The sequence below is a fragment of the Lipotes vexillifer genome, unplaced genomic scaffold (genome assembly GCF_000442215.2).
Source record: "Lipotes vexillifer unplaced genomic scaffold, Lipotes_vexillifer_v1.1 scaffold640, whole genome shotgun sequence".
Taxonomy (NCBI): Eukaryota; Metazoa; Chordata; class Mammalia; order Artiodactyla; family Lipotidae; genus Lipotes; species Lipotes vexillifer.
The window spans coordinates 1642557-1654129 of record NW_006773138.1 but is presented as its reverse complement, the minus strand read 5'-3'; the positions used below and the strand labels follow the sequence as shown (position 1 = coordinate 1654129).

General features: G+C 43.9%; 1 protein-coding gene and 1 non-coding gene across 2 annotated transcripts in view; both read left to right on the top strand.

The window, feature by feature from the left end:
* Window positions 1-336: 336 nt before the first annotated feature.
* Window positions 337-11573, top strand: part of P4HA3 (prolyl 4-hydroxylase subunit alpha 3) — a 34869-nt gene continuing 23632 nt past the window's right edge. The window contains exons 1-3 of the mRNA XM_007448094.1: window positions 337-594; window positions 7430-7572; window positions 8841-9064. Of these exons, the coding sequence (XP_007448156.1) occupies window positions 395-594; window positions 7430-7572; window positions 8841-9064 (567 nt within the window). The 5' untranslated portion in view covers window positions 337-394. The remainder of the gene's footprint in view (window positions 595-7429; window positions 7573-8840; window positions 9065-11573) is intronic.
* On the top strand, window positions 9633-9705 carry TRNAR-UCU (transfer RNA arginine (anticodon UCU)). Its single transcript has one exon. It is a non-coding gene; the product is annotated as a tRNA-Arg (tRNA).

Here is an 11573-nt window from a genome sequence, read left to right as displayed (position 1 = left end):
TACCATGACATTTACTCTCCCTATTTCTCCATCAGAATCCAGTGATGTTTCTGCATTTCCACCCCTTGATCCAGAGGGGTGAATATTTTTGGATGGCGTTGTACAGCCATAGACTGGTGAATTCATGCCTCACCACACCCGCTGCCTCAATTTCCCCAAGTGTGAAATAGACACAGTGGAAATGTTTTCCCAGGGCTGTGATTTAGTGGAGGGCGGGCGGACACTGAGGTTGCAGGCAGTCCACGCGCAGTCTAGGGAGCTAGAGGGCAAGAAGGTGGGAGGTGGAGAGCGAGGGGAGGGGTCAGAGCGAGGAGGAGCCGGGGGCGGGCCGGGGCGGAGCGTCGGGCGCAGGGCCGGGCTGGAAGGCCTGAGAGGACGCGCGCCAGCGCCGGCGATGGGCCCCGCTGCGCGGCTGGCAGCGCTGCTGGCGGTGCTGGCGCTCCAGGCCGGGGACCTGGCCAGGGTCGCGGCGCGCGGGGACACGTTCTCGGCGCTGACCAGTGTGGCGCGCGCCTTGGCGCCCGAGCGCCGGCTGCTGGGACTGCTGCGGCGCTACCTGCGCGGGGAGGAGGCGCGGCTGCGGGATCTGACCAGGTGAGGGCACGAGGGTGGGGTCTGAGTAGGGGAGACCGAGTCAGAGGACGAGGCCAAGACACTGTGCCACGGCGGGGGTGGGGTGGCAGGGGAGGGGTAACTCTTAGGTTCATCGTCACCCTGCCGGGACCTCACACGCGGTGTCTCACCGTGAGACTGCGATACCATGGTGGCCCAGTGTGACTCCCCAGATACACCATCATCCTGTGTGGGACCTCAAGACACTGTGTCACACTGTGTAGGACCTTTGACTCTGTCCCTCACACACACACACAGTGGCACCCCAATCCAACATCACACCGCCAAGTTGATACACTGTGGAAAAGTGTGGAGCAGCGACTCCGAGGAGGAGTAGGGCCGCCCAAGGTGCTGGGGTCAAGCTGTGTGGGCCCCCAGGCCCTGTGTCACAGAGACACAACGACATTGCAAGAGTGAAATGGAGAGAAGAGTGACACTGTAGCCACGTGTGTGTTGACCGTGTGACCGAGGGAACTGATGTTTAGTATGGGGTGACATTCTGTGACCATGTATGAGATTTATGTGTCATTGAGACTGGGTAGGCATGACACTACGGATATCATAGTCTGCATGTGAAGGATGTCGAGTAATTGTCCAGGTCACTGTATGAATAATGCTTTGTGTTCATCAGTTTATTCAAGACGTATGTTTGAGTGCTTACCATGAGCCAAGCACTGTTCCAGGCACTAGGGAGAGAATGGTGAACAAGACCAAACCCTGCCCTCTAGGAGCTCGGAGTCTGTAACATCATGATTGTTAATCTGAGACGTCCGTCCTTCCCCTTGCTTTCTGCTCTCCCTTCTCTTTACACACGTAACAACTCTAAATACTATAACTGAGATGTTATATGAATATGCAAGTATTTGACACCAAGAAAACACTGGGCAAAACCATAGTTGATGCTAGGGGATGCTGAGTGTAGCACACACCGGCAGATGCTCAGCCAATGTTGTTTTGCTATACAGTCAACAAACTACTGTAAGGCTTGGAACACTGAGGCACTGTCATCATGTATTGACTCTGCAGTGTCAAACAATGAAAGATAAATGATTGGATATGATACCATGTGTATGAATATGTGCTGTGCACCTTCTCCTGGGACACTGAGAAGCTCACAATATGAGAAGCAGAGGTGTAACCACATAGTTATCTGAATATATTAATACTGTATTTATGTCTTGTGACCCTCAGCTGAGCTGAGACCACAGAGGGCTATCTCACAATGTGCTGCTGATAAAACTGTGAGTGAGTGTATGCGGTAGTAACACTGTTTCCAGGCCATATGGGAAGAAGGTGTGAGGGCCACTATGGCTGTGTGGGAGAACCCATGTAGAAGAGAATCAGTTTGTGCGAGGAAGTGTATGTGAGAGATCTTGTTTGTTACTTAATGGTGACTGAATGATGATATAATTTGGTACATGGTCTTAAGTATGTAGTTTGCTTATAAGTGGTTGTATGCATGTTTAAATTTACTGTTAGTTTGAAGTGTATGTGAGAGATCTTGTTTGTTACTTAATGGTGACTGAATGATGATATAATTTGGTACATGGTCTTAAGTATGTAGTTTGCTTATAAGTGGTTGTATGCATGTTTAAATTTACTGTTAGTTTGAAATAGCATGATGATACACACACATGTAGAGTATACGTAAGTGTGTATTATAACAATAAACGATGATAATTTCAATAATTCTTGTCACTTTTTGGAGTAGCATAGTTGCCTAGTGTTCTGTGGGCCCGTGCTTACAGAGCAAAATGATATAATTTTGTTCGTTGGTGGAAGTAGAACAGACTCTTCTCTTTGATTCAAGATGCCATCCTGCTCCCTGCTACTCATGTGCTTGTTCTCACACCACTAATCTCTTTATTTGAGTGGCTCAGGTGGAGATGGGTGTCAGAATCCTGATGCCGGGCCTCTTGGGGAACAGGTTCAGAAGAGAGAGCTTGCAGTGTTGATCACTTCTTCTTTGAATTTCTAAATTTAGAAATTAAATATTTTTGGTGTTGAAACTACTACTCCCTACCCCAAGTTAATGAATAAAAATTATACTAGTTATATTAGGTTGGCCAAAACGTTCGTTCGGGTTTTTCCGTAACATCTTCCAAAAACTTGAACGAACTTTTTGGCCAGCCCAGTAACATATACAGTTGTATACTAGTATAGTATTACGAATACTAGTTATATAATATTTAGCTAACCCGTACCTTTTTTTGTTGTTGCAGTTTAAAAAAACCACCAAGATTTAAAAAGTATCAGCAGCAATGATTTCTGTGCTAGAAATTAAGCATTCAGAATATCTCAGAAGAACCGAGACAAAGCCATTTCTGAATTCCAAAGGAGAAACATATTGAATTAAAATAGCCCATGTATTGTGGTTGGGTAACCTGTCCAGGCTATGTTTAATGCAGGGATTGGGTTGCAAATTTTATGTGCAGATTCTTGAAGGAAAGGATCTGATTTTCCATTCTCAGCATTTGTTAAAGCAAAATTCCATTTAGGAAACCCTGAGGTTTGAATTCAGCATCCAGTAACTCGGTCTCCGAAAACCAGCTATTGGCTCAGAGGCTGAGCATAAGGCCAGCGTTTAGATTCCAAACCAGCCTCAGATAGCAGTTGATAGGTCTTTTTTTCTTTGTGTGACAGAAAGATGACATACCTGAACACTGAATTGAATTATGTGCTGCAGTAGAGATCAAACCCCTGCCCTAAATAAATTGACACCATAATACAAAGTGGGATGTGAAGAGAACAAGGAGATGTTGCCTTTGATCTGATGGGTGACTTGGAACAGATCTTCACCTCTCTGTCTTGCTTTCTCTTTGTGCCTCAGTTTCCTCTGATGCCTGTTATACATTAGTTCTCAAGCACCAGATGAGGAATCTGTTTATTCAGTTGTGGAAAACGTGATGGAAAGAAATAATAGAACGGTTGTGCCGAAAGGATTCATAGAGTTATTCTAGACTAGACCAGTTCTGCCATTTTATAGAGGAGGAAACTGAGGGATAGGTGGAGCCTGGGTCAGGATACCTCTCAGGTCTCCTTCCAGCTCCTCCGCATTCAACTGTCTTATAAAATCCCTGCCCGCTCAGCCTCAGTTTTTCATGGACACTTACCCTTCAGGCTGAACTCAAGCCCAAGTCTCTGCTTGTGTTTTTGTCTAGCAGTGGAATATCTTTCACTAAGTAGTTCCATATGGAGCTGAAGCAGGAAATAATGGGTAGTAAAAAAAAAATCCCACACCCTGGAGGCTGGTTTAGTTTCAAAACCCTAGAGTAGCTGCTCTCAGATACCGCTGTCTTGGGGATCAGAGACGTCCTGGGACTTGACAGTCTTCCTATTTCCTCCCTGGGGCACCCAGGTGCAGATCCTTTTTCCTTAGTTTATGCTTGAATTGAACATTTGGCTCGCTAGGAGCACCTCTACCCGAAGCAAGTATTCTGTTTCAGGCTGTTTATAGTTGAGGCCCCCTGGAGAAATCCTTAGTTCTGACTGTTTCGCGGGATTGAAATCCGCCACCATCCTACCACTCCCTCTATTCGTCACTTCCATCCCTTTCCACTCACTGAAGTCCTCCACTCTGGCCAAAGGACTCTTCTATTCTCACGTGCTCTTGCATACATTCATATAAATCCATATCCTTTTCACTTTGCTCACACTTCCTTTTCTTAAAAAATATTTATTTATTTATTTATTTATTTTTGGCTGTGTTGGGTCTTCGTTGCTGCACACGGGCTTTCTCTAGTTGCGGCGAGCGGGGGCTACTCTTCGTGGCGGTGCATGGGCTTCTCACTGCGGTGGCTTCTCTTGTTGCGGAGCATGGGTTTTAGGCATGCGGGCTTCAGTAGTTGCTGCACGTGGGCTCAGTAGTTGTGGCTCGCGGGCTGTAGAGCGCAGGCTCGGTAGTTGTAGTGCATGGGCTTAGTTGCTCCGTGTCATGTGGGATCTTCCCGGACCAGGGCTTGAATCCATGTCACCTGCATTGGCAGGTGGATTCTTTTATTTTATTTTATTTTATTTATTTATTTTTGGCTGCATTGGGTCTTCGTTGCTGCACACGGGCTTTCTCTAGTTGTGGCGAGCGGGGGCTACTCTTTGTTGCGGTGCGTGGGCTTCTCATTGCGGTGGCTTGTCTTGTTGTGGAGCACGAGCTCTAGACACGTGGGCTTCAGTAGTTGTGGCACACGGGCTTCGTTGCTCCACGGCATGTGGGAACTTCCCGACCAGGGCTCGAACCTGTGTCCCCTGCATTGGCAGGTGGATTCTTAACCACTGCGCCACCAGGGAAGTCCCCACACTTTTTTCTTTTACTTCCATTGTTGTTATTGTATTGTTTTCAAAATTAATAATTTTAAAACAAAGGGAAAAAAGTCTTAGAGGGCAGGACTAGAACTCTTAAGTCTGCCTTACTATAACTAATAACTTTCAACAATATAAATCCTGTTAGAGGGTTAGCAGTGGAATAACCATAGTATGCCAGGAAAGGAAACAGCATCTTTTGCTTGTATGAACACTCTTGTAGGACATCGAGGAGGAGAGAAATTAATGAGAAAGATGATCACTTCTGGCCCCAACATTTCTGGCCATTTTCTGCAAATGTTGGCAAACCAGAAAGGGTGGAAACATGCTGGATAACCCACCTGTTCATTCCCCATTGCAACCATCCCCAGTTTCTATATGATCTGCTTCCTAAATATCTCTCCTGACACCATCCCATTCTCTGCTCCCACTGTCACTGTTATGGTCTTTCTGCCTCTGGTCACTTCCACTTCTAACCCCTCCTCCCCACCCTCTTACAGATTTATATATGTAATGTATCATAGCGCGTTCCACTCTCACTTAAAACCTTTTGCTGCTCCTAATTGCACACAGGGTAAAAATCAAATTTCTCAGAAAGGTCTATGAGGCGCTCCTCACTTCTCCAGTCTAGTCTCCCCATTCTCCCAATATACCCCGTGCTCCAGCAGTACTAAACGGCTTGTAATTTCCCTGTTTCTCTCTGTACCTTTGCATATGCTGAACTGTCTCTGCCTGCCTTGGAAGGAGGCCTCCTTCTCCCTTCCTCATTATCTGCATTTACCCACCACGCCAGTTTATTATCTCCTCTGTGAAACCTTCTCTCACCTGCTCTGGCCAAGTTAATCACCCCCACTGTGTACTCTCTACTAAGCCTTGTTCTTAAATCTGGTGTTGCACCTGTAATGTAATTACTTATGATCTCAAAGGCTGCAAGTCTTTAAGATCAAGGTTATTGTCTTATTAAAAATTTTGTTCCTAGCTCCTAGAAGAATGTATTTCATTTATTCTTTCATAGAAATATATATTGAACTTAGGAAAAGAGTGATGAGAAATCAGCTATTTTCTTGTCCATGAAACCCTTGATCGGACTCCCCTGGTAGCACAGTGGTTAAGAATCTGCCTGCTAGTGCAGGGGACACGGGTTCAATCCCTGGTCCAGGAAGATCCCACATGCCGTGGAGCAACTAAGCCCGTGTGCCACAACTACTGAGCCTGCGCTCTAGAGCCCGTGCTCTACAGCCCGTGAGCCACAACTACTGAGCCTGTGTGCCACAACTACTGAAGCCTGAGAGCCTAGAGCCATGCTCTGCAACGAGAGAAGCCACTGCAATGAGAAACCTGCGCACCACAATGAAGAGTAGCCCCCAATCGCCGCAACTAGAGAAAGCCTGCGCACAGCAGTGAAGACCAACACAGACAAAAATAAATTTAAAAATAATCATAATAGATAAATTCTCCTCTTCTCCTTCTTCCTCTCCCTCACCCTTTCCCTCCTCTTCCCCTCCCCTTCCCTTTCACCATCCTTTCCCCCTCCTCCTTATTAAAAAAAAAAAAAGAAATCCTTGATCATTGGACCCTGTCTTGCCTGTTTATCCTCAGCTTCCAGCATGGAGTCTGACATCTAGCAAGTGACTTACTGAATGATCAAATATATGTCAAGCCTCTGTGCCTTTGGACACATTGGTCCCTGTTGGCTCAAAAAAACTACTCTCCTCCCTCCTTTGCTCTAGCTCCATGGGAAACAGTGTGGCAAAATCAGCCAAGAACCCCAGCTTCAGAGTCAGGCAGGCTTGGTTTCATTCCTGGCTTTGCTGTTTACCAACAGCGTAGCCTTGTTGCAGTTTCCCCTCCTGTAAAAAGTGCATGATAAAATCTATTCTAAGCATCATTGCGGGGATTAAATGAGACAATATGTTTAAACCACTTAAAAGGATGCCTAATACATGGTAAGTGCTCAATAGTAGCTATTATATTTTAACTAATCCTTCAGAACACAGATCAGGTGCCTTATCCTCTGGAAAGTCTTCCCTTGCACCTTCTAACTCCCACCTGGGTTAGGTGCCCTACCTACAAATTGCCAGAGCATTTTATAGTATTATATGCTCTCTTCTCTCACAGCACATATCACAGTTTTCATAATTAATTCAACAATGTTTTTGAGCTTCTACCAGACTCTAAGTTTTGATTATAGAGTGATAAGAGAAAAAAGGATTTTCTTATTTGTGACCTCCTTGAGAGCTCCACTGTCTCTTGCCTTTGGGTCTCAAGCATCTAGCATGATAGCTGACGTACAAAAATTGACCGGTGGAGACTGACTCACTGAATGAACAAATGAATGGACCTACTTTTGTTGTGTTAGTAGTTTTCATATTCTTTGTGCTTATTGCTTAGAATATTACATGAGTCTCAAGGGGTTCAGCATTTCATTTTTAACTACTCTAAATGTGCATACACCATGCCAGCCTTCAGTCGGTAGAGTGGTTGTATCAGTAGGTGAGATCATTCTACTCCTCTCTTTCAGATTCTATGACAAGGTGCTATCTTTGCATGAAGATTCAGCAACCCCTGTGTCTAACCCTCTGCTTGCATTTACTCTCATCAAACGCCTACAGTCCGACTGGAAGAATGTGGTACATAGTCTGGAGGCCAGTGAGAACATCCGAGGTAATGAGGAGGAGGGCTGGAGGGTGAGAGAAGATTCTATCTCCTGACTTAGTGGAAAGGAGAGAGGTTCTGAAGGGATGTGATGAAGGATAATGAAGTGGGTAGGTATTACTTGACCTCCTTAGCTCTATTACAAAGAACTAGGTCCCTTTGTTAATATGTTTATATGATTATAATTAGAAAGCACTTTTTTCTTTTTTTTTTTCTCAGTAAGTTTTTAGTTTAGTGGTTTTTTTTTTTGGCTGCACCACGCAGCACGAGGAACTTCCCTGACCAGAGATTGAACCTGCACTCCCTGCAGTGGAAGTGCGGGGTCTTAACCACTGGACCACCAGGGAAGTCCTAGAAAGCACTTTCATATCCATTATCTCATTTGATCTTCACTCCAATCCTGTGAAGAACTATAGGTTATATCATCCCATTTACATACATGTAAAAGTGATGTCTTCTTTTTTTTTTAATATATTTTTTTTGATGTTGACCTTTTTTTTTTTTTTTTTGCAGTACGCGGGCCTCTCACTGTTGTGGCCTTTCCCGTTGCGGAGCACAGGCTCCGGACGCGCAGGCTCAGTGGCCATGGCTCACGGGCCCAGCCGCTCCGTGGCATGTGGGATCCTCCCGGACCGGGGCACAAACCCCAGTCCCCTGCATCAACAGGCGGACTCTCAACCACTGCGCCACCAGGGAAGCCCAATGTTGACCATTTTTAAAGTCTTTATTGAATTTGTCACAGCATTGCTTCCATTTTATGTTTTGGTTTTTTGGCTGCGAGGCATGTGGGATCTTAGCTCCCCGACCAGGGATCGAACCCACACCCCCTGCTTTGGAAGGCAAAGTCTTAACCACTGGACTGCCAGGGAAGTCCCTAAAAGCGATGTCGTCTAATAATTTCTGTTTTATTAAGTTGCCACCGCAGTGTGATCTGTAGTAAGATCACTTTCCTAATTTACTGTACTTTGTACTTGAAGAAGTTTGTTGACTTTGGGGAAGTTAAGAGGAAGAAGAGTTTGTCCCCCAAAAGGCAAGACTCCTGGAGACAGGTAGAATGGAACAACATGATAAAGGTGCTTAGTTTTTACTCTAGAGTGTCTGTTCCTCATTCAGAAGATTTTGTTACCCTGGGAACAAAAGCAGATAAAACATTATCTTTGCTCATGAAATATTATGAGCCTGATGATTATGGTGATTAAGGTGATGATGCCTTGCTGTATTAAATGCTCACCACCTGTTTTTTGAATGGTAGATTGATGCTTTCATGACCTTTACAGCTCTGAAGGATGGTTATGAGAAGGTGGAACAGGACCTGCCAGCCTTTGAGGACCTTGAGGGAGCAGCAAGGGCCCTGATGCGGCTGCAGGATGTGTACATGCTCAGTGTGAAGGGACTTGCCCGAGGCGTCTTCCAGAGAGTCACCGGCTGTGCTGTCACTGACCTGTACAGTCCCAGACGGCTTTTTTCCCTCACGGGGGATGACTGCTTCCAAGTTGGCAAGGTAATGATATTCAGAGAGAAGGCAAATTGCTCAGCTCTCTTTCTGGGGGATGAAATCACTATATCCCGATTCCTTTTACATATTTCTAATCCTGACAGCAAACTTGGAAATTTGGTATTATTCCCCATTTTCAGATGAAGAAACTGAGGTTCAGAGAGGGTAAATAACTTGCCTAAGGTTACACAGTTTTAAGGAGCAGAACTAAAATTTGAACCTGCATCTTTTAACTCTGAATCCCATGCTCTTTCCATAATAAGGAAATCACATACTTAGGATACTCTTGAGAGTGAAGGAGGTGTTATTAGCCAGGATGATAGACATAAAATGGGACTGTCCTGGGAAAAATGGCCCTATGGTCACCCTAAGTAGAGCACCCCACCAGTAGATGAACAGCCAGGTGGAAAGGAGAAGCAGGGTCAAAGGATGGGGGAAAGGAAAGGAAATGGTGATGTGAAGGTCGATCACGGAAACTCAGCCTCCTGAGACTTTGTGAAATCCCTTGCAACATTTCCTAGGCATTTATAAATACTAAATTAAAGTAGTGCCAAAACACAGGCCATTTGGGAATTCCCTGGTGGTCCAGTGGTTAGGACTCTGCACTTCTACTGCAGGGGTCACAGTTTCGATCCCTGGTCAGGGAACTAAGATCCTGCAAGCCGCGTGCTGTGGCCAAAGGAAAAAAACATCATCGTTTTAACATTGCTTGAGAAAACAGATTTCAAGAACCTTCCTTATGAGAAATTTAACTGATCTTTGATCACAAGTTTTAAACACTCTTGAGGTTATTTTACAATATATTCTTTGTTAGCCTTTGCCCAAGAATTAATGGAGTAAATCCTTTTTAATTTTAAAGATGCATATTGCAGGAAAGTGAATTTTTCCCAGCCCCTGCAGTATTCATTAGCCGATATAAGCGGGGGCCTCATGTGTCCTGAATCCAAGTTTTGAGAATCAGTCTTCCAAATTAATGTGGAGAGGGTTGCCCTAAGCCTCTCTGTGTGCTATTTTTCCTTTTCTGAAATCCTGAATAGAATCAGAGCTGAATCATCCTGTTCATGGCTAATTTAAATTGAAGCCAGTTAAAACAGCTCCATGTATGGTACCAATATATGCTTCCTTAGTGAGGCTTTTCTGAGACTAAAACCATATGTTGAAAATTCAGTAAGTCGCTTCCTAAAAGTCTCACTGGCAATCCTTATTTCTGTATTTATTTACTTATTTTGAAAGATAAAACATTTCAAATATAAGAAAAGTACACATAAAATAAGAAGCAATTATATCTATAATTGAGATGAAATATATGTCCAAATTTTGCTATATTTGTTTCAGATTTTTTTTCAGATTTTTTAAAAAGAATTTACAGATAGCTAAATACAGCCCTACTCCTTTTCCTTCTCACCACTCCCACCCTTTCTACTCTAACCTTGCCCAGGTACCAGGTGACCACTGTCCTAAACCATACAGTAAGTGCTCTTGAGTCACTCAGCATGTTGTATCTGTGAAATTCATACATGTTGTGGCATTTATCAGTAGTTCATTCCTTTCTATTGCCGACTAGTATTCCATTGTTTGAATATACCACAAACTGTTTATCCAATCTCATGTTGATGGATACTTGATTTGTTTCCAGCATCAGCTAGAATAAAGCTGCTATTAACATTCTTATGTATGTGTTTCTGTGGACATTTGTTTTCATTTCTCTTGGTTAAATACTTGGGAGTGGTATTGCTGGGTCGAAGAATAAACTTTGATAATTATTAACATGTAGACAAATCTGTTTCATCTGCACCCTCCTCCATGGATTATTTTAAAGCAGATCAATCTTTCTATTTTCTGAAATTCTTAATTGTCTAGTTTTACTACCCTCCTGTTGTGTTGGTTGACTCTTGTTCATTGTCAGTTGTTTCCTGATATAGTTTATCATTTTTGATTGTGAGCTTATTTTTATCAGGACTTTTTCCCCCCTAAGAGCCTTTTTCTGCCCAGAGTTGTAGGAATATCCCTTCATAGTGCTTTGTGTTTTCTTCTTCCAGGTACTCTGGTGGTATCACTAGCCTTAGATACTTTTTTTTTCCCCCTGTACATTACATCCCCATGACTTATTTATTTTATAACTGGAAATTTATAACTTTTGACCCCTTTCACCCACTTCGCCTACCCCCTACCCCTGGCCTCTGGCAACCAATCTGCTCCCTCTATTTATGGGATTGGGGTTTTTATTTTTTTTTGGTTTTGTTTCTGTTTTTGTTTCCACATGTAAGTGAGAGCATATGATATTTGTCTTTCTCTGTCTGACTTATTTCACTTAGCATAATGCCCTCGAGGTCCATCCATGTTGTCACAAATGGCAAGATTTCATTCTTTTTAATGGCTGAATTATATAGATCACATTTTCTTTATTCATTCATCCATTGATGGACACTTAGGTTGTTTCCATATCTATTTCTCTGAATAGAGGCCAGACAGAAACCAACCAACTTTCTTGTCTCCTTATGACAGTGGGTAGATT